Here is a 23,810-nt window from a genome sequence, read left to right as displayed (position 1 = left end):
GAAGGATAACTAACATGACAACAGATGCCCCCTCATCTAATGTTGGCTTTGTAGAGTTGTGTTGCACAGCTTTAAGTCTCTTTGTCCCTTTTTCTAAACAGATGCATCAAAAATGATTAGTAAGGGATTCAAAAGGATTCACATAATCCCCTTTTTTCAGCCCCTTGGAGTCTAAACACTCTCAGCATCATTTGCGCAGTGATTTGGCTCTCTTCTCTCAACAACAGGTTGAGCCTTTTCTAAATACAAAGTTAGTCTCAGATAAGAAACACTATCTTTTTTTCCCTCTCTGTCTCATAGACCCACACTCACCCACTCCCACCCTCTTCCGCCTCCGTCTGCTGTTTGAAAGCCCACAGAGCAGCAGAGGTATCATATGCAGCTTAATGTAGATAATGTTTTTTTACAGTAAGTCTCTGATGCTACCAGGGGTTCATGTTCAAAAATAATGCTGTATCTGTGGACGGACTGAGTTTGTTCTTCCCAGTGGGACTGACTCCCACACTTCCAGAGTGAAGGTGAAATTCCTTTATAAAGGCTGTGGTTTCTAGTGGCAACAAGCTGCCTGTTTCCCTCTGATCCCTTCCTGTTTGAAGGCAGAGGGAGAAAAGAGCCAGAGGTCACGTGGAATCACAAGAGGTTGCACTTTAAAACGTGTCTGAGGGCCTTGTTTTAATGTTAAAGGATAACTTATTTATTTTCTAAATTTCTCTTAAAGCAGTTGTTAGATACCAATCAACTTGTCCCTGTCCCAAATTAGCTAATAAACCCCATGGTGATAGGTTACAGTCCCTTTTTGATAAAGTTAATCTTAAGCTAGTATAAGGTTTTAGCTGTCCACGTTTAAACAAATTCAGTGGACATATTGAAAGGTGTCTTTAAGTTTCCTTTCCCGTAACAGTATCCTCCTCCTGAGCACAAGTGGTGGAACGTTTTTTGTGGCATAGATTCAACAAATTGCTGTAAACATTCATTAGAAATTTTTCTTTATGTTGACATGATAGCCTCTCCAGTTGCTGCGGATTTGTCAGATGCACATCCATGATGCAAATCTCCACTTCCACCACATCCCATAGGTTCTCTGCTGGACTGAGATCTGTGACTGGGATAGCCATTCACGTACAGCAAACTCATTGTCATGTGCACAAAACCAGTTTGAGATGATTTGAGCTTTGAGACATGGCAAGTTGTCCTGCTGAAAACAGCCATGAAAAGATTGGTACGCTGGTTATACATAGACATTAGCAATACTCAGGTAGTGGTGCTTCAGCAATGCTAGATTGGCATTAAGGGGCCCAAAGTATGTCAAAAAATGATACCACTGATAAAAGCCAGGACTGATGCCTGGTTTAATGTTGTTTACATCAGATTCTTACCCTACCGTGTGAATGTCACAGCAGAAATCAAGAGTCATCAGACCAGGCATTTTGGTGAACCATTGTTTAAAGCAGTCTGATCATTTTTTTTCTCGGAGAACTGCCACTCACTGGATTTTTTTAATGATCATTCTCTATAAACTCGAAAAATGGTTATGAGGGAGTTTCTGAAATGCTCAAACCAACCTATTGGGCACATCCAGGCTGCGTTCAAAGTCACTTAAATCACCTTTCTTACGCATTCTGATTCTTATGTTTGAAGTTGAACAACATAAGACAAGTCCGTATGTCCAATATGGCCTATCTAGGTCTGGACACTCTTTAAAAAAACACACCTAATCTCAAGAGGTTCAGTTCATGGTTAAATAAGTGTTAATAAATAAAATATGGATGTTTTCCCCCCTTCTCTTCATTTTAGTTTGTTTACGTCTTCTTGAATTTAGATGGCAATCATTACAAGCTTTCGTGTTAAGTTTTGAAGGTTAGGTGGGCTTTCATCTTTCAGCTTAAGTCTCCTCCTACAGTGTAAACTTAATATTGTTGACCCACAGTCTACGTGCGGAGCCTGATGTCATGGTCAGAGTAAAAGATTCAAAGCCACGGCTTATATATGCTGATCCCCAATAACACCTCTAGTGGGCTAAAGGGTGTCTGGTTACCCGGGGCCAGAGATTTGCCTTAAGATGTGTAATAATGCAAATGGTTTCTGAATGCATAAAATTGCTCTCAGCTGTAGTGAGATGCCCTACACACTGATGACCTGGTAGATTTAGCTCTTCAGTTGCACAAAGTGTGCATTGATCCTGACATGCATTCCCCTTACCATTCCTTATGGGTGTGCGCCTTTAACACAGCCTCTGGTATGAGATTTCAGGTCATGTGTAGGTGGTTTCCAGCCTGTTGACAGCTGATGACGACCTGCCAGAGCTGAGGAAATAGGAGACATGTTGGGCAAGTTGAATGTATTACTACTGTTAAACACCTATCAGGTTAGAAAGTGAAGGCCATATTATAGGGCTTGAAATGTTTTACATATATTGGAAACCGTCTTATGACAACATCTGTCTTATTAGTAAACAGCAAGAGAATGAGCTCCTCAGTACCTATACTGGTTAGACACACCGGTGTTGTAGTAAATATCAGTGTGACTATCAGTGCCATGGGTGCTGTAAATAATTCATTCAGGCACTTGTTGTGGTGTTGAACACAGATGCAGAGGTGTCCCTTAAACAAGGCTTCCTCAGTATACCTATGACATCATCCAGCATAATGTTAAACCAGCAACCTGATCATGACTTGCTGCTCATCTTCAATTTTCTTCCACATCACTGCTTTGCTGCCTAGATTTGTTCATTGGCTAGCGTGGTTGTGTAAGCTATACCTCAGAGTATAAATGGTATTTATGGCCCCGTACAGTCACAAAAGACCAACATAATGGCTCCCCTGTTCTTTGCTGTTCTTTTTATTTGTAGCTTTCCGCCTCACAACCTGTTACATGCTCGACTATTACCCGAATACCACCTGCTGTCTGTCTTGTTCCCGTTGTGTGTGTGTGTGTGCGAATGCATGTGTTGGAGGTTTTCTTTTAACATTTTTTTTTCATTTATTTTTGATAAGAGTCAGCTTGGTAACAAAGGGTTTTGTCTTTAGAAGATATAAAATCTGCTATATTGGAGGTATTAAGGTAGATTATGAAGTACACTCAATTTGGCTTTTTTTTTTTTAGCATTCATTACATATTTGTGAGTAGTGTGTAAAGATTACGTTAATTCAGTTCAATTTTATTTATGCAGCGCCACATCACAACAACAGTTGCCTGAAGCTGCTTTATGACCATTAATTCAGATACAAGGTGCCATTGTCCAGTGACAGCCTCTTGTGTCATTAAGTAAACAGATAGTAACAGCAGTAACAGATGATTGCACATCTTCCGGTTTGTCCTGTTCCTGGAAAGCTGAGAACAACTTTGGCACCAGAGCCTCCCCAGGGTTTCATCTTGCACAATTGGGCGTTGTGTCTGCCTTTTTAATAGAACTACCTGCTGTACACCTTCTCATTTAGACACATTGTACTGAGCGCCTGGGTTGAACCTGACACGACCAGACGAAACACATCATGGATGCCTTTGATCCAGTCGGGCCCGTTCCACTGCCTGTGTAACCCTCTGTCTCTCTTTTCTCGCTTACACACTCTCTCTGTGTTGATACAAAGAGTTGTCTCTCTTATCACACTTTGTGCAGTTTGCTGAAGTCATCTCCTTCAGTGTCACAGCTGACACAACTGTGCTATTCTCTGCCACCCAACCACACACACATATGCACGCACACACGCACACATGAATAGAATAACGATTGTTCCTGTTTCCTGGCTATGCTGACATTATACAGCTGTTGAATGAGATCTGGTCCATTTTCCATCGGTCAAATGCATCACACACAAACACACATGTAGATACATCCACTTGTACCCAGTATAATCCTTGCTATCTTTTTTTTTTTTCGTTGTCTTCCTTCTCTGTCTCTGTCTGATGCAAGCATGCACGCACATATTTGTCCACGCACGCAAACACAAACACCAAGCGAACTCTCTGGCCTAATTCCACTCTTATTGATGTGTGTCTGTCAGTGAAAGAGGCACAGCACAAAGAGCAGCAATGGGCCTGTATGTGTGAGCTCAGAGCGAACAAAGAGCGGTCTATTCCACGCCAGCTCTCAGACTCTTCTGGAAACACTGCATTTTCTTGTTTAAGCTATAGCCATATTTTGAGTCCACCAACTGTATGTTCAGCAATGAACAACAACATGGCTGCTTCAGTGTCAGTGAATGCAAGCCAGATTGACCTCTGCTTTGGGTTCTTCATGCACAATGTCCTGTTTAGGAACAAAATTTAATGGCAAAGTCCTCATTAAATGTCGATATTTCAATTATGGAGCTGTTGAAAAAAACATTTTTCTCACATTTTGCGTATTTGCAGATTGTCTGTTTTATCATTTAACTTTCTGTAGCTCTCAGTATTATCGCTCTTGAGCTCCAGCCCTTTTTAAATAATATTTTTGTGTAATAATAACAATAATGGGTATCATTTTTCGCAAACTGGTGGTGAATCTGTGTTAGAAAGTCATTTTGTCTGAATGATTCTGCAGCTGTTTTCTATCCAGAGCTTAAATGAACATTTACAGCACAGTATGTAATATATTGCCAAGCAGAGCAACTGAACAGAGAGAAAGAGAAACTTCAATAGAAGATTGTAGTTTTTTTATGTGTTTATCACAATATCTTTCATTTCTTAAAGTGATAAACTGAGTCAGGTTGAGCCAAGCCTCTTCCTCCATTTCTCCAGTTAAGCTGGCAAATGAGAAGAGGACAAATGGCAGCTCAGTTGACTGGTGTGAGACACAGTGCTGTGAACAAGAATGTGTGTGTGTATTTATGTGAGGGACTGAGTGAGGGTGACAGAGTTCCAGAGAGGCCATTGTTCATGTGGTGATTTGTGATTTACCTTTGGCAGCGTCGCAGAATCTCTGAGCAACATGCTGACTCACACAGGCTGCTGCCCCTGGTTGTCACTGACGCTGTTGATCACTGATAATCATTATTATGTGGTGAGCAATCAAAATACATATTTTCACAAACAATTTCTTGCAGTATCCTGGTCAGCATACAGTCATGAAATGAAGTAGCTTATGTCAGAAGAACACAGCTGCTTTTAAAGATCCATCTGGTGTTCGTATGTTCTCTCTTCTTAAAGGTAGATTGACAAGGCTTGCTAAAACTGAATAAAGATGCAAGCATACACATCAAGTCTGACAATAAAGCGTTGTCCTCTAAAGACTCCTCAAAGAGGATTTGGTGTGATTATGAAACCGCAGGCAATCAAGAAAACACCCAATCCTGCAGTTGGGATCAGCCTGGGGATGAAGAAGGGGATTTATTAATATGGATGGATGGATGGATGGGTACCGGGGTGAAACAAGACTTCAGCTTCAGCTTCAGGATAGGATTAACTTTTATGCCTTTACTCGCAAGCTCTGAAAGAAATTTAATGCTTCATCATCAGTGATTCACACTTCCCTGTCGCTCACTGTGCCAGCGGACGATGCATGCGCGAATCTGTCTTCAAATATGCATGTATTATTGAGTACGGTGTACAGCTTATGCATAACTGGTCACCTTCTGTGAGAAACAGCTCAGGTGGTAAGCTTGGTTGCATAGAAAACAACATATTTCGAGCACGTCATCATGCATCTTTATTCAGTCTCATATTTAGTCTCATCATGGGAAGACTGTATCCACATGAGATCAGCTGAAGAAAGTTGTTTGTTAAGAACTGAATTCTATGATCAAATATTTATATTTTTTAATTTAGTAAGAGGTGTAAAGTTAATTATTCCCGGCAGGATTGGATATTGCAATCATTTGATATTATTATTTACTATGGAATGCGTGCCAGCGTAAAGATTGTAAGTACTAAATTTAAAGACCATAGTTAGCACAACCATATTATGAGTACTCAGGTGACTAAAATAAACCTGCTTAACACCTGTCTCACACTCTCTCACTCTCACTTTCTCTCTCTCTCTGGCAGGCAACAGTTGCACTTAACTGATTGGCACCATCCTATATCAACTCATAGCCTCCAAATTAATCATATTAGAACCCTGTGGCCTGAATCTGTCAGTTGAGCTAAGAGATAAGATTTAGGCAGAGAAAGTAAAAGCATCTGTGTGCATGCGTTTTACCTTGCTGAATTGAATGGAATGTTTTTATGTGCATGAATGCATCTTCTTTTGACAGTGACAGTGTAGCTGTTGCAAGAACTGATATGACACTTGCATGTTGCTTCATCCTCCACCCCCTTCTGTCTGTTGTGAGATGTGTGTGAGTGAGTGTGTGTGCCTGTCTGATAAACCTTGCGTTATTCTTTATGGGCAGGCAGTGCAGCTAAAGGAATGATATAGTTTGGGTATATAGCTGTGCCTCCCCAGGGTTTTGAATGATCTAGACTTGCTTGCTTGTTTTGCTGTCCTTAATGGGAGCAGCTTTTCATGCTGCAGGGAGACTCAGGCTGCCTTCCCATCTATGAGGTGATCACTGATCAACCAATAAGGTTGCTCAGAAAGACTCCTTCTATTTTAGCAGGTGTCTTCTCTGTTATTTTGCCGATGGCTTGTATTGTGTCAGACGGCACAGGATTTCATGCACTCTGTGACACTACTCTATATGTTGTTTCTGCTGAGGAAATCCTTATCCCTCGATACTTCCTCAGGGCAAGGAGAGAATGCCTTTGGGGATTTGAAATTACTTCCTTGAGAACCACACAAACACATGCAAACATACAGTGTTTGCATGTGTTTGTGTCTTCTGTTCAGTGGAGCGTACATATTCACGGTAGCGGATTGGAATCAGGAAGCGGTGCTGATATTTCTTATAAGGTCAACGACTGATGATTGAAGTTCTGAATCTTAAAAATGATTCAATCTTTGGTCTTTTTCCATCTGTCCATCTTCCTCTTAGGTAACCCAGACGAGTGAGTCACATTAGAATGACAGTTTGGCTGATGGTAGGTGGGTTTTTCTTCTTCTGATGTTAGTCATCATCTTTTTTCCCCTTCTCTCACTCCTCTTTTCATCTCCTCCTTTTTTACTATTCTGATTGCATCCCATCCAGGCTGTTTATAATCTTAACATGCACACTTATTTAGTCTATATTTTTCGTCTTTTTGCCTCTTTTGTGTTATTTTAATTGTGCTAGTTTACCAAGATCCAGCTTAATTTACTTTATTCCTACCCAATAATTGATAATGACATATTGACATTGAAATAATATCAATTATTATCAAACACTGGAACAAAAATGTTAAGATGCAAATGTTGTGTATGTGAAAGTTAGGGTTTGCACCTGGATCTAGGTAACTTTTCATCCACTCATAATCCATCTCCTTTCTCTGTGTTAGACCAGAATGACCACTTGTTCCTGAGTCAAAGATGCATGCTCCCTTTTGGATCCCTCTGACCGCCAATGAGCTGATCCAACCCTCCCATCACAGTCCAATCACCACTTCCACTGTCCTCTGCTGATCTCTGCTGTTTTCTAGTCTTCTCCCCCTCAGTCAGTGATCTAGTCTGACCATCTGCATGCCTGACAGAGAGGAAGGGAGGCATTCGCAGGTTGTTTGATTGGACAGATTCTCTCTGCTATTCATGAAGAGTCAGCAGGACAATATGCAGCAGGGAGACAAAAGTCAAATGGCGCCAGAGGGGGTGGGACCCAGTTCAGGTTCTGTGACAAGGGGGTCACAAGGCTCAGGTTTGAAGAGGGCCTTTTCTGAGTCAGATCACCCTTCCTTGATTAAGATGAGCCAAAACGCCAGGGCGAGCATGGGGGTTCTTGGCCAGGGTTTGAAGCAGCTGTTCCAACAGCAGCGTAAACGTCTCTCCCTCTCTCGCTCCACCATCACTTCCTCATCATCCTCCTCATCTTCCTCTGTGGTGTCAGCATGTGGCACTTCCCCTTGTGCCCCTGAGGATGCCTCAGAGTCTTGTTGTCCTGACTCTGACATCTTCTCTGCTCCTATGGTTCCTTCTGCAGCTGGCCAGGGCTCAGCCGCTGCAGGCATGATGAGGCGTGGGACCAGCCTGCAGAGCCGGCGAAGTAAGGGTTCTGGGTCGGGATCTGGGAGTGGAGATCGTGATCCTCTTCTGAAAGGTAGCCCTCAAGCCCCGCAACGCCGCTACACCCATGATCCGCAGCAACATATTAGCCGCCCACGCTCCTCCTCCACCACCGATACCACACCCAGCAGCCCTGCCCCAGGATATTCCAGCGGCGATGCATTGCTGTCATCAGGTTACCAGTCCACAGAAGAGACAGACAGGGTAGGTGACAGGAGCCATTAATCATAATCATTACACAAGTTTATTGATGTGCCTCTGTTTTTCTATTCAGTAGTGTCAGACCTCATTTGTCAGTGAACTGTCAAACAAAAGCTGAGGTTCATTTTGCTGCTAATGTAAATTTTCCTGCTGTTCAACAGTGAACGCTCTGAGATGGGCCTGCTCTGTGTCATTACTGCTGTTGGATTTTCCCAATGCTGACTATTGTTCTAGTAAAATTGAGCTATTATTCAAGGCATGCACACACATGTAGAGTGTATATAGAACGGTGTACTCCAAGGTCTGGCTAACTTTACTATCAAGAGAGACATTTTTGAGCAACTTTTGACATATTATAATAAAGGTGGCAGCCTATTAAATATAAATTAGCCCATCAAACTCAGTAATAGGAATAAATAATTAAAATCTTTTACCACATGTGATCACTCTGCAGTGGGCTGTTGCATGCATGCATTTTTAATTTAAGAATATAATAACATATGTTGTGTTGCATGTCTAAAGCATCAAAAAAGGTTTACTTATTTATTACCAACAAAACTGAACAATATCATGTATTTTTTAGCCAAGAGTCAACCTTTAAAGAAGAGTGACTATAAAGATATTATGGCCACTGTGAATCCTACCACTCGTATTTTAATATCCATAGTTTATTCTCCTCCCACTGAGACCTCTGAGTTTGTCCTCTCCCTGGATGTGAAGCATTTGACCATGTAGAGTGGGAGTATCTATACACAAACTTAGAATAAAATTACATTTTGGGTCAAAATTGGATAAAATTGCTATATCTCCCCATATGGAAAAGATACATATAAATCTTATAAAGTTTGTATCTGTCTTGTGTGAAACTTGTATGAAAAGCATACAAGAGTGAAAACAGATATAAGATCCCTTGAAAAATTATTGTTTTGGATACTTACTAAAACAATATATGAAAGTAATGAGAAAGTGGCCACTTTCATGAGTAAATCATATAAGTTTTTACTATTTCTTTTCCATATGGGTCTCCCCTTCAGTCCATCTTTGATAAGAAAAAAAAGCCACGTCCAGTTGTAATTTTGACTAAATTCCAGCCACAGAGGCAGTGAAAGCGAATTAATCTGTCCACGTATTGTTTGGAGTTCATATGTAAACTGACTTGAGGTTGCTGAAGTCATTTAATTGTATATAAATCTATGGCAGCCATGACAATTGAGGGTCATCAAAGTTAAAAGAATAAGACAATCAGGCCACAGACATATTAAGTGTTTCTTTAAAATCCTTGTATTGGCTGCACATTTTTGCAGTCACTTAAATAATGAATAAAAGTTCAAATGTTGAAAAAAAAAATCCAATTAATTTCCATGTTCATATTTCTCAGTTAAAAAAATCTAAACCAAAGTGAGCCACAAGAGGTGGACAAAAGAGCTGCATGAGCTCCAGAAAAGCAGGTTCTCCACCGCTGGTGTAGTCAGTGTTGAAATATAGGCTCAGGATTAACAATAGACACATGCCCATATGAACACAACTAGAGGTGTAGCTTGTTTTAATTTAATTATAAAAAATCCTTTTCTATCATGCATCCACTTGAAGTAATAAAGGTCATAATCCAGCCTTTGGAAAGTATTTATACAAAGAACAAAAGTATATCTGAAAATATCTTTATGTGATGCAGATTACGTAAGTATCCTCTAAAATGGGACTATTTTATGACCTGTTTGCCTCTTTGTCTTACAGCAATATAATAACTTCAGATAAACCTATAGGAATAAAGACTACTAGACTTTGTTATTCCTTTTCACTGAATGTACATGACAAAAGGTTAAGACAGCTTTCTACTTTCTGTCTTAAATAACTTCATTAGGTTGCCACCTGGATTGCTAAGCAATAAACAAAAGTTAAATCACTTTCCAACCTTATTACTGTGCTGTCTTTAAGTTCATTCACAAAAGTACTGTAAGGTGTGGCTTTTTTGAGGATTGCATGAGGAAAGGAAGACTAATAATTGCTGCAATTCAGTAGTTACTAGCTTCAAAATTCACCTATTAAGTAAAACTTGTGTAATAGATTTGCAATATTTTGATTGCTCTGTAACTGGATCATTAAGGGTAGACTGATGTGACATTTCTGCAGTGTCTGTTTCTTAAACTTTTTCACTTTTCTATTCCACAAAAAAGGCGATGTTCAATGACCACGAAATCTCAACCCCTAACTTGTATGTTAATTACACTGACATTGCTCATTGCTTTGTTTTGTTGCTTTTTTGTGGTGCAAAAAGAAACAAAAAACTGCAGACCCCACAATGTGTAAGCCATTGATATTCGTTTTTCTTTTTCTTTATTTGCTTGTTTTCATCCATTTAGCTGCCATTTCTTAATGGAAGTGCTTTTATCTTCCTACGTAATTTGCTTGTAAAAGTTGACCTTAAGTTCTGACTTTAACCACCTTTGGTGTTCCTGACTCCAGTTGTTTCTCATTACCACTAGAGGGCGCTGTTAGATCAGCCTTCCTGCTGTGAGCAGCACTGGGCTTGGTTCATGTGTTGGGAGTGTTTGCTTTATGAGCTCATGTTTGTTGTAGACCAGACTGATCCTTTTGGATAATGAAGTAAGCCATGCCAAGAAAAAGCATCAATGTGTCATAGACAGAAGGACGTCTGGCTATCTGGCTTTTAAGCCAGTGGTGGGGAGTAAGTCTAGGCCAGTGGGCCTTGATATCCACATTAAGCAGCAGGCTATAATGTGTGAGCTAAATTTAGTAAAGCCCTCTCCTCTTTCTTCATCTGTAAAACCAAGTATACTTCATTCCTGCATGAATGACCTCACCTTGAGTGACAGAGCAAGGCTGAGAGCCAGTCATCTGTGCTCCATTAGTCTTGCTGCTATGATGGACGACCATCAACCTTTCTGAGTTCTGCTGCTTGACCTTGGCAGAGGTTATAACCTGTCTGGCTCTTCTCTTAACTACCATCATAGTCATGTCTCCACACTACAACACAGCAATGCAATTAAGGTTATCGAGCGGTCGCCGTGGTTACCCTGAAACTTGCTTTCTTGGGACTACGCCCTGCTTAGGTTGTCATAGTAACAGCATGGTTGACCTTGGAGGTGTGTGAGGTCTGCTGCTAGTGGAGGTTGAGTGTTGCATCAAGAATGATGGATGTTCGGTGAACGATCAATTTTCTTCATTGATCGTCGCACTTCTTTTTTCTTTCTTGCTTTCTCCCTTTCTGAACATCCCCCCCCCCTCGTCCCTCATTATTCCTCTGTCTTTCCCTCCCTGTCCCCCTCCTCTGTCCCTGGAGAGAGTTAATACAGATAGTCAGCTGGTCCCTCCTCCTTCTCCTCCTCCTCCTCTCCAATCTCCCCCTCCTTCCTCTCATCCTCTGCCACCACCTTCGCTTCACCCCACCCTTCAGCCTACTGACAGGAAGCAGGAGGCAACCTTGCCTTGTCCTAGATGAGTGAGAGCTGTGTGTGAATCACTCCTGTGTTCAGAAGAGGATGTGGAGGGTTGTGTGCATGTGTGAACGTAAGACCTCATTTCATCTGCGTTCCAGATTCTCTGAGTGTGTGTGTGTGTGTGTGTATTTATTGAATATTCTTTGTGTATAGACAGCCATGTGGTGTGAGTATTTTGTCTGAGTGACTGTATCTTGTGAGAGAAAGAGATTTGCTCAGGGGATCACTGTGAATATGAGTAGAGGGCAACACGGCTGAGCTGTTATTATCTCCTTTTGCTCTCCCTCCCTTTTTTTCACCCCCCTCCCCACTTGTGTTTGCATAGTAGATGACTAGAGCGGTGTGGACTACAAATGTGTGTGCACATGGATCTTTGGAGAGGATGGTAGCATGTGTGCCTTTGGCGTGAGTGTGGAGTGTACTATGTGAGGCGGTGTGTACTTTGGTAGGATATCAGCAGAGAGGAGTAGAACAGGGGATCCAGCTGTGGGTCCGTCACTCAGGCAGTCAGGATGGTGCAGCGCTTCAGTCTTCGTAGACAGTACTCCAAGGTAAGCTTAAACACACTTGGCTTGTCACTAAAACCACGTGTCTTCCTGTCTCCATGCTACAGATCCATTTACAGCTGAAGCCCGGTTTGTATTACATTTTTGCTGCCAGCCTTGTATTATCTCTGTAATACTTGTGTCATGCATTACCATTTTTCCATCTCTCTTCCTTTCTTTATCTTCCTGCTATTTGATAATATGCCAGAAACTGGGGATTCTTTGAGTTTGGTTCAGAAGAGCAGTCAAAATGAACAAACTGACTCTGTTATCATGTGCAGAGGCAGTTCATGATTAAGTATAAAGCATTGTTTGCTCACTTCTTTGATACCAGCAGTCTTTACAGTAAACTGATTTTCTTTTGATCCTTCATTCCCTGTTAAGTAATTCAGTCATCAGTGTGATCAGTGATCAGTGTTTGCACTTTATCTTCGCTCTTGTTAAATAGTAACTCATTCTCCAGTGGTGAGATTGGTAGCATGAAGTCGACTGGCGCCATTACAGAGGGACGTAATTATTGGTAAATGTTGTGTTTGATTATTGCTTATTAGGGAGCATTTATGACTCACTTACAATAACACTCTGTTGGCTGTGCTCTAAAACTGACTATGGGTTTAATGTATCTCTCCCCTGATGCCAGTGTTGTTAAACTGAGTAGAAGGCTTGTGTTGGAAATCAGCAGCAGGTCCGTTAAAAGCCTGCTGTTCTGCAGGTGGTGCTCAGCCTGTGAGCTATAATTACAATTAACTGCTGATTAATTGATTGACTGATTACACCCATACTATTTGTTCTTAACACCATGTTATAAGGCTGTCAGATGCTCATGTGCTAAGAAATGTCAGTGTGTACATGCGCAAATGCTCCAGGCAGACAGATGCACGGTGTCACTTTTAGAAAGACTAGAACCCAGAGTGATAGAGTATAATCTGGTCTACATCCTATTCAAAGAGAGACAAAGTGATAGAGTAGGAGTAAAAAGATATAGAACGTGAAAGGCTACAAGGTGCGAAATGCTCAGCTTCAGGAAGGCTGACTCATTTTGGACAGGAGATGGTGAGGGACAGCCGAGTAGACTCTGGTGTGATATGAGCTACTGAGAAGAAATAAAAACACCAGCCAAACCTTAAGGCTACTTCTCTCACACTAAGAGTTTTGTATCTGAGAGAGATGAAGCAGTCTTTGTCTTGGGAGATCATAATCTCCTCCAGGGCCTGTCTGCGAATGCTCACTATCCGCATCCCATCCAAAAGTGGGCTGTCGGGAAATACTGTAAAGGAAAGAGGTCGGGTAGGTGACCCCTTCTCTTTCCCTTAAGCCACATCTCCACATGCACACCTGTGTTCCTGTTCATCCTTTGTCTTCTGTTGTTTATCTTTTTATTTTGGCATGCTGTGCTCTGTAGAAAAGCCCCAAATCTGCACAGTTTTATAATTTGCTGATTCAAACTGAAAATGCACTCAAATGTGTGTTTTGTTATAGCTGTATCGTAAGATAGGATGTACTTTTTTTTGGTAAGTTATTTAGTTATTAAATGGTTTAAATTAGCTTATTATATTAAATTGAGTATATTTTACATTTGTTTTGAATTTAATACAAAAATTTTGATCCCGTCGTAATAATCAGTAACAATTTGACTGAAAACTAAACATGAATCTCAGAATATATGCAGCTCTTTTGCCTTAGTGACAACATTTTCTCAGGCTGGCAGGGACACTGTGAGCTTGTTGATAAATGTTTTCCTAACATGATATGACAGTGTTGTCTTGTCTGTCTTTCTCAGTCTCATCCTATCCATCCATTTTAGCCACTTGAAGGTCGCTGGGGGGCTGAAGCCTATCCCAGCTGTCACGGGGTGAAAGGTGGGGTACACCCTGGTCAGATCACCACTATATCATAGGGCCAACACACACAGATAGACAATTACACCAGTTTACTTAACATACATGTCTTTAGGCTATGGTAGGAATCCGGAGTACCCAGAGAGAACCGGGAACAGGGAGTACATGGAAACTCCACACAGAACAGCCCAGCTGGCTGGTGGATTTGAACCCAGCCAGACCACCAGACCTTTGCTAATCTCTGCAGCACTGTCCCCATGTGCTCAGATAAATATTCAGTGGGGTTAAGGTCCAGTGTCCTTGATTTTCCTGGCTTTATTTAATTGTTACAACGCGTTGAGTCATGTTAGCCTTCATAATCATGTTGTATGAATCTTTCTCTAAAAAGATGGGTGCACCCGGGGAATGTAGCATCTCTGAAGCACAGGTTGCTCTTTCTACTAATCAAATTGTCATTGATTGAGTCATGTAATCAGCTCCAGACTAAAACGCCCCAACAGTGATTCTTTATGTATTGATAGTATCATTGTCTCTCATTAAATCTACCAGTATCACCTTTTCCATTCAAACACTGTGAAATGCAGGCATGTTTTAGCATGAGGTTTTGCTATTTCTTTTTTTTTTTTTTTTACTCTCCTGAGATATAGTTTAGAGATAGCTGCTCCTGCTCTGAGCTTCTTTTGTTGTTGAGTCTATAGTATCTAGTATATATAGCTTCTTCAATATGATAAGAGACAAATTGGTCTCTGACTAGCAGCCAGTGTAGGAATCCTAATATGGGAGATACGTGGTACATGATGAATCCATCTAGATGTCTGATGACTCTATAGTTTTTGGATGCATTGGTTGGAGGATGTGTTGCAATACCTGCCCACCAACTGCAGTATCTTAGGGTGGTGGGCAGCTCTGGGGACTGGTGCGAACTGAACTGTCTGCAACTTAGCGTCACAAAATAACAAACCTGAGGGTGGGTTGGAGATCCAAAAAGTCTCCATTACTGCTCTTTTAATAATGAAAGAGTTCATTCTTTTCTTTGTGGAGAATCTGGTCCTTCTGTAGTCTATAGGCCACATGTGCTAAAATCTGAGGGTGAATAATTATTGGCTTTTTAAATCTTTTAAGTTTTTAAACAGTGTTTTTATTCCTGATCTCCTAAAGATTCCATTTTTTAAAACACTGAGTGTTGTAGCCAGTTTCAGTGTGTTTTCTGTGGTCAGGTTGTTAATGATGTCTGGCAAAGAATAGATGTTTATGTAATAGCTTCATTTGGGCTCCCGGGTCACATTCAGCCTATTCAAGGAAGTCGCAAATGCACTGATTGAATAGAGGAAGTGACAGATTTTCGTCTATATGTGGATCTCTCTGTTTGTGGTCATATACGTCTTTTACTCTTTCTGTGCTGTCTTTCTTTTGAACCTTTCATTTAGTGCACCTGAAATTTGTAAGTGTTTAAAAATTCAAATTAAACTCCTATGTCTTTTTTTTCAAACATTTTATTACTGCTAAAACAAGTCTAACAATTATTTGTTTTCTGTTAATTAGCTTCTTAAATCAAAAGTAGTCATCAAAATTAAACTAATTGAAAAATCCATAGCAGCTACTCGCTTTCACACTTCAATTATGCATTTATGATTGGTAATTTTAACAGTTGCCCCTAATAGGACTGCTTTTTAGAAAGTGTTTGTTAAAAGCAATGACTTGTTAAAGAAGGGTTTGAGTTTTGTGTGTTGCTGTGGCAGTGTTTAAGAGAAAAGCAGAGGGGAGAAGTGTCGGTGGAAGGAACCGAACTTCACCTGGTCCCCCGAGGCTTGTTCTGTCCCTGCTACTTTAACATCCCCATCACTGCACTCCCATCGTCTCTCACCTCCTCAGGCTATTGGCTGTGTGTTGATGAAAGCGTTTTTGACCTTTGCATCAGGACAGAACAGCTCATCCTAGAATTATTTTAGTGACATTGAGTTTTTTTGAAATCGGCAAAAGACAAGCATGATGTCTCGCTTACCCAGAGTGCTGATGCAAATGAATGGTAAAGTCTTAACAAACCCCTGCCACAGCAGATTGCCCTTTAGTCACATAAAGACAGGAACAGAAGCAGGCAGTCAGACTCGTGTATAATCAAACAACTGAGTTTCGATTGACTTTTAGCAAAGAGAGAGAGCGCGTGTGTGTGTTTGTGTGTGTGTGGAGGCAGGGGAGAGCCACGGGGATGATGAAGCATGTGCTCTTAGTACACACTGGAGGTGATCTCATCTCAGCCTGTTCACTAACCACCAGCCTGTAGCAAATTTTGTTTTCAGGCTCTATCTGTGTGTTTGTGTGTGTGCTGTCAGTGCACCATCACGACTATGTGGTTGTTGACTGAAATTAGGATGCAGCATAAAGCAATCAGTTGGCAGCTTGTGATGTTGTTGACTTTCGGGCGGACACTGAAATTGTTCTCAAATGCTTCTGTCTTCCTTAACTTTCCCCTCCTAGCATTGTAGGGGAAAGTTTTCATTCCTGTCATCTCTCACTCTCACTCTTCTTTTTTTGCTTATCTATGAAAACAAAGTCTTCTCTTTTGTTCATGTAAGTGTGTAAATATTGCCTTGTCTACTTTTTCTGAGACCATTGAGTTCAACTAAAACATCAGTGATGTGTTTCTGTCGTGGTTGATTTAAATTCTATACTGTGGCTGATCATTGATCACCTAAGCAAACACTAATATCAATAGTGGATTTAATACAATGGATGCTCTGTTCTTTATCACATCTTGTTTTGAGCTCTCTCATTACTTGTATTACTTGCTTGCTGTGACTTTTGTGTGTCTGTGCAAGTATTTGATGTGTTTGCTCAAATAAGCATCCAATTTAGTCAAGTTCTTCACCACTACGAGACACCAGAACATTTTCAGTGCTTTACTTGGCTGATAAATGTAATTCTTTGGCAAGATATTTACCCATCTGGTGTTTTGGTGTTTCCAGAGATTGCAGTAAGGTCTCCCCCACTTCTTGACACTTTGGCAAATTTGGAGTCTATAATGACCTGCCAACCAGTAAGTGTTATGACATATCATACCCTATCCCACGTGGATGCTTTGTAAAGATTACTGGTAGAAGTAATGAAGTATGATTATTGTGAGAAGAATTTGTGTCCAATTTTTGCAGCACAGTATGAGGTAAGGTCACCATTTCAAATTTAGCCAAAGATATATTTAGAGATATTTCAAACTGTCATCTTGGACTGCCCAAAGTCATGCAATACACGTGTCCGTTTGCGGATGTGTGGGCAAATGTTCTACATTAATTTGATTTCTCCTTTTATGCAACTACCTGTAGTTCTCTATTTATCTTTCAGACTCTGAGATTTCTCCACTTGTGGGAAATCTCATGCGGTTTCCTCCAGCATCTAAAATTAAACCCGAAGTTTCCTTGCTGAACAAGCATTTGAATCTGCTACACTGCTTGTTACTCATGTGTCACACTTCCTCAGCAGCTTTTCTGACTTCACTGTTTTGATCTCCACACCCCATTTACCTTGTCACTGTTTTCCTTGTTTCATGTCTTAGAGGCAGTCCTTCTTAAGCGCTCACTCTCTCGGGCTTCCTCTCATCTGTGTCCAGTGCTCAGACAGTGTAGCCAGTTACCCGTCTCCATAGTAACAGGGTGATGTTCAAAGAGGTTTGCAGCAGCTTTGCTCAGCTGAATGCTTGCAGGTTTGCTGTCAGATCTCGCAGCCACCTCATCTGCTTGAGTAGTGCAATAACACCTTCCTAGAGGAGAGAGAAGTGCTTCCTAAAATTAGACTCCTGTGCAGTTTTCCAAATCTTCCAATCTAATGTTGTACACTATGTAAATAAGCACTTTCTTGTCATGTGGAATGGCATCATATCGCTTGTTCGCTTATTGCTTATGACTATTTCCTGTTTTCATTCTCTTTTAATGTAAAGTTGGAATTTGGCAGTTAGAATAAATTACTTGTATTAGGCAATTTACCAGACCCCAGCTGGAGTTCTTTACAGTAAATGTCTAACTCTAGAGTAGATTTCGTGCTTAGGCTTTAGTATGCAATGTGTGCATACATATGCACTGTGTGTGTGTGTGTGTGTGTGTGTGTGTTTCTGTGTTTTCCTTTGTGTGTGCTTGAACTCTACACCTCTCTGTTTGTGTTCCCTTTGAAGCATATCCTCAACCTGTTTAATTAAGCTCTTGAATATTCATGTAGTTGTACATATAGGCCAACGCCTTTTTTCCGGTCCTGCATGCTGTTAGTATTCACAACACTAGTCTGGCACTCATGCTCACAGCAAAGGTTAACAGTTAATGAATAAAAAGTCATTTTATGTGTGAAATTCTTGTTGAAACGTCCCTCCAGATGTTATGGTGTGAAAGGAAGAAAACAGGAAAGACCTCTGTGTTGAGCTGGGGTAGGGGAATGTTTGAAACACTGATGCAATGGTGTATGGGTAAAGGTCGATGTTGATCAGAAAGATGGATAGACTTTTGGAGAAAAGAAGAAAATCTCTGAGGTTCTTTTTTTTTCTCTCAGTTCCCTCTTAGTTTTCTAATCTGGGTCTGAATGAGGAAGAAGCCTGCTGTGCCTTCTTTGCCTATTCTATTAATAGACAACTGTCTGAACCAGTGTTAACCAAGTTCTCTTTCAAGTGTGTCTGAATGATGTTATTTATCTATAACCCCCCCCCCCCCCCCCCCCCCCCCCAGAAATATATATTTATGCAATTTTTAAGGTTTCCATAATCTTGTGTGTTACTAGACCTCTTTGTCTCTTGTGAGAAAGACGCAGTTGAAAGTAGCTTTTGGTAGACCTCTTTATTAGAGCTTTTCCAAAGATGAATTGCATTTTTATGTTTAATTATGTGGTTGCTTGAGTACACCGCCACCCCCTCTTAAAATAATATGATTTAACTTTAACCATATTTAAAAAAAAAAAAAAAAAAAGTTTTAATTGGGTGTCTGTGCATGAGGTCGCGTGCATATATGTGCACATGTCAGCAAGAAGTCTCCGTGGGTCATCGTTTGTGTATTTATTTTGGTCCTGCAGCTGGTCCTTCCTCTTTGGCCTCGTGTGAGTATATGTGACACTAGTGTGGGCACGCATGTGTGTCTTTGTTGTTTTCTCAGCCGTTCCAAGGTTGCTACATACTTGGTCAGTCACTCGCTGAGAATATTTGGGTCAACCTTAACCTACATGTCTGTTCCCCGGACACCGTCCCCTGTCCCAGTCCATCTTTAGTTTGCACACTGCTTGCTTTCATTTATCCAGCTGCCAGTATTAGCTCTGAATTTGATTTCCTTCAGCTTGGTCGTCAAAATAAACTAGCTGCATCTATCTGATGAAGTGTTTTCTTTAGTTTTCTGCTCCTTATTCAGATAGACCAGCGGATTGTTTTCAAAGGGAAATTGCTCATTCTGAGAGATGGAGAGCAGAGAAACAGACTAAGAGAGGTCGTGCTCTGCATCCCTGCCACTCCCTGTGCAGTCTATATCATTCGCCTGACTCTGTTGAATTATGGATGAAACTATTTATCGCTGAGCTCAGCTCTGCTCCACTGACCCACTTGCACACACATTTCAAATCTGGTCAGAATCTCTCGGGAAATCTCATCATATTTTCCTTTTTACTAATAACCAGAGCCATTCCTCTCATTCTCATGTGTGTCAATTTGTAGCAATCCCAGGAATCTCCATTTTCTCACTGTCCACCTCTTACAAGGTCTCCCGTCTGTACTGGACATCACATCATTGAAATGAGTTGTGTTTTTTGTGTCAAGAGAGAGTTTATATTGAATTTGATTGTGGTTGCCTTTTCCTCCTCATTGATATAGACACATCTTTAATTTTCTGGCAATATCTCCTCTCTAGATCTCCTGTCTTGTAAATTAATATAGGCAATTACATTATTTCTACTTTCCATCTCCATGACATGTCCCTCCTTCATCTCTGTTCATATTATCAGCCAACAAGTCATCTGTGTGCTTTGATGTTACTCACTAATCAGAGCTGAATTGTGCTACAACAAAGGCCTGCACGTCTGTCAGCAGGACAAGTGATAGCGGAAGAATGCAATAAAAATACAACAAAACCTTGAGTTTATTGACAGGAAACCTGTCAGGAAATGAAATACCAGACAAAGCACTAACACAGGGGACAGCAGTCGACACACATCATGTAGCATCGTTGTGCTTTAGCTCCCCCTTGTGGATAATAAGCAATACTACTCATTGAGTAGTTGGTTGTGTAAATTTGTGAGATTCTCTTATAGTTTTATGTTTTGATCTCTTGATCTCAATAGCAGCAGAAACTAATTTATTAAACCAGGTATTATTTATTAAAATGTAGACCTATGTTGAATATGTCAGATAATACGGGGCATCAATCTTTAATGAGAGCAGGTAGAGTAGCAATGGCAGGAAAGGGGCAGACAGAGCTGTTATAAATTATGGTTGTATTGAATCACTTAAATGGAACTGGGCCATCATTAACTTAATAAATGGCACATGTAAGTAAAAAAAAAAAAAAAGTTTAATTTTCACCAAAGAAACCCAAGCAGTGTATTTCCTGAGTCACAAAAATTATGTTTGTGTGACTCAGGATAATGCATGCATAACATGCACGCAAACGTATTGCTTGATTGCGTGCATATGTTGTGAAATTAGTCTCAGTACACAAGATACCCAGAGCCACCAAACTTTGTTTTTCAAGATAGTCTTAATCTGGAAACAAGAGAAGAAGATTTTCATTAGATTTAGCTGCCCTGTAACGACATGAGCTTCCTACTAGACAAGTGCCTCTACTCATTATCTGTCTTCCTGTTATGAAATCGGCTGCTTCTTAGTGGAGGCTTGCAAAACTTCTGAAACAGTACCCAGAGGCCAGACCATCCAATAAGTCTGCTTAAAAGTGAGTAGTGAGATTAACACAGAGGCAAAAAGTGAGAAGAGGCCAGACTAAATAATCCTCCAGGGCCAAAAAGCTGGGACTGCTTGTTCTGGATTCTTCATCTTCCTGCTTATGAATAGGCTGGCTGTGTTTGGGCTTACATACTGCCCCATGGTACCGAACATTGTGCAGCATCCTGCCAGACTAAGTCTGCATTTTGGGTCGGTGCCCTTTCTGTTCCACGTTGCATAACCAGGATGACTGAGTATAAACAGAAGCAGGGCCAATAAATGCCAGCTACCACCAATAGACCAACACCGTGTCTCCCCATGAACCCACTCTTATGTTTTCCTGCACGTATACGCACACTGCTTTCCTGTGTACACTTTGACACATCCATTACTCACATCACAGCATCACATCCACATTCAGACTTAGAAACTTAATGGAAAACCAAAAAAACAACAAAAAGGTTCAGGTGCTACAACATACAGGCCTTTTGAGGCTGTTACAATACAGATATTTAAGCCTTTTATGAAACTGTATGGCTGCTGTGTTGACATTAATGATGTCTACATGACTTCGAAACCATTGTGTGTAGTTCTGTACTGCAGTTTTTTGTTACATATTAGCTGAATAATAGACAGTTATTGGCTACGTCTGTACTAGGCTGATATCAGCCCGTGTAACGGCCTCACCCACTTTATGAGGCTATCATTACTGCAGGTAAATGGGCATGCCATGTATATGTAGTTTTCCACGGCCTCTGCAGTAGGCCCTGAACAAGTGTGCTGGCCTGTGACTATTTTTATAGTATTTGTTTAGCAAAAAGTAGCTCCAGTGAAAATAAGGTAAAGTATATCAGTAGTTCAGGAAAGCGACTGTATACATTTATCTACGCGTGAAACCCTTCTAATGATTTGATTGAACCCACATCTAAAATCTGGTAATACTTAAATTCATTCTGAACACATGATTACTTGTCAGATGTCGAATGTTTTGCATTCACAGTTGTCAGTTTCAGCACAGGACATGATAACAGATAATTGTTTGGGTTGTTGTTATGGACATTTCTTTCTTTTCCTTCCTGTTTGGCTCTTGTCGAAGCCAGGAATTGGCTGGCTATGAAGATGTTTCACACTCTTGGATGCCACCAGCTATAAATGTCCATGTGTATAAAGTGCTCAGGGGTTTATGTAACTGCTAATAGGGCCATTGATTATACTGGAGCCTAGACTAGTGAGAACTGGACAGCCAGAGTTGGAAAGAGGGCTTTTTGTTATGGGGGAAGGTATTGTTGAAGAAAGCCAGAGGCCCGAGTCATGGTTATCTCCTCTTTTAGGCTTGAATTACCATCAGTCTGTGCAGACAAACCTCTCACTCTTCTGCCTTTATGTAACTGCTCATCTCCTGCCACCAGACCATACTACACAACTTACTGTCACATGGAGCGAGCTGTGGTGTTACCCCTGCATAAAAAAACTAACAACTTTTGTTTAATTCTGCAGTTAGATGCAAAATTTCAGGACAAATGCATCTAACTTGTTGCTCCAGTTATAAAAGCTCAAGGTTAAGGTTTGGAAGGGTTTTGCATTGTATTGTTAATCTTTGCATAACTTTCTGTTTATAAAACTTAGAGAATTTATCCTTTCCCAAACCACAGTCCAGTTACATCAGACCCAGTCTCTTCTTTGTCTCTTCTGGATTTTTCCAGAACTTTTTTTTTGGCTGTGGAGCACAGACCTGGCTTTAATTCAGCGCTAAGCTCTGTCCTCTGAACGACACTTTCCATTATTATGGCCCTGTGCGCTGGCTGAGTAAACACATCCACACGAGTTGTTTTCTGTGTCTTTGTGTGTGATGTCATCAGCTCACAGCACTGTTAGTTCAAAACAGTATTTTTTTAAGAGAAAGAAAAATCCTTACTGTTAAACTCGTGTTTTTATTTTTTGATTAAAAATGTAAAAAAGGACAATACAGATACATTTTACCAAGTTAGAGTAACAGCGGAGGTAATCAGACTTGAGCTTTAAGTGTCACCATAACAGGCGGTGTGGTTTATACCATCACAGTTGTTTTAGAGATAGTATAATATTTTTATATATTATATTCTCTGAAAGCGCATTTGAAACCTATACATTTTGCTGTTTAACTTAAAATATCTAATCACTTGGCAGCACTTCATTGCATTTTAGGGAGATAACCTGCTGAACTACAAAATGAGAACCAGAATAGAGAAGAATGGTAATTTAAGTTCATACAGGCTTACCAAAATTGGACAATAGAAGACTGCAAAAATAGCGTCTGGTCTGATGGGTCTCAATTTCTGCTGTGACATTTAGATGTTGAGGTTAGAATTTGGCGTAAACAACATGAAAGCATGGATCCATCCTGCCCTTTCAGTGGTACAGGGTGGCTGTGTAATTGCAGGGGGGATATTTGCTAGTCACACTTTCAGTACCAGTTGAGCATAAATCACACAGCCTACCTGAGTAGGCTCAATTTAATAGAGCGCCTTTGGGATGTGAAGGCAGAGGGGGGTCCAGTGGCATACTGCACCTAATAAAGTGGCCGATGAATGTATGTTGATGACTTTATTACAGTGGTGGTGAGTTTCCTGCTGGTTTTGGCTAAAAACCAGTTAGAGGATGTCACAAATCAATCTATGTAGGAAAATCACTGATGTATCATAGTAGACTGAAGGTGTGTCATTGACTGGAAACCCATGCTTATTCTTTACTGACTTTAAACATCACCAGTTCAGCAGGTCTTTCCCCTTTTCTATATCTCTGCAATGCAGTTCTTTGTTATTTTTTTAACGTGAGTAATTGTACTGGGTCTAA

The 23,810-nt window shown here is 40.7% G+C and overlaps 1 protein-coding gene across 10 annotated transcripts in view; it reads left to right on the top strand.

The window, feature by feature from the left end:
• tmcc1a (transmembrane and coiled-coil domain family 1a) overlaps positions 1-23,810 on the top strand; it is a 46,306-nt gene that overhangs the window by 5,741 nt on the left and 16,755 nt on the right. For 2 of the 10 annotated variants that reach the window (XM_082518286.1, XM_082518291.1), the window contains exon 3: positions 7,965-8,251. In XM_082518286.1, coding sequence (XP_082374412.1) covers positions 7,991-8,251 — 261 coding nt within the window. In that variant the 5' untranslated portion in view covers positions 7,965-7,990. Of the gene's footprint in view, positions 1-4,958; positions 4,979-6,890; positions 6,941-7,329; positions 8,252-11,674; positions 11,777-12,031; positions 12,258-23,810 lie in introns of those variants that run through there. The other 8 variants (XM_082518292.1, XM_082518287.1, XM_082518283.1 and 5 more) reach the window with 8 other exon arrangements.

This window comes from Aulonocara stuartgranti, assembly GCF_965226115.1.
Source record: "Aulonocara stuartgranti genome assembly, chromosome: 20".
Lineage (NCBI taxonomy): Eukaryota > Metazoa > Chordata > Actinopteri > Cichliformes > Cichlidae > Aulonocara > Aulonocara stuartgranti.
The sequence above is the reverse complement of the archived record's forward strand: the minus strand, read 5'-3'. Positions and strand labels throughout refer to the sequence as shown.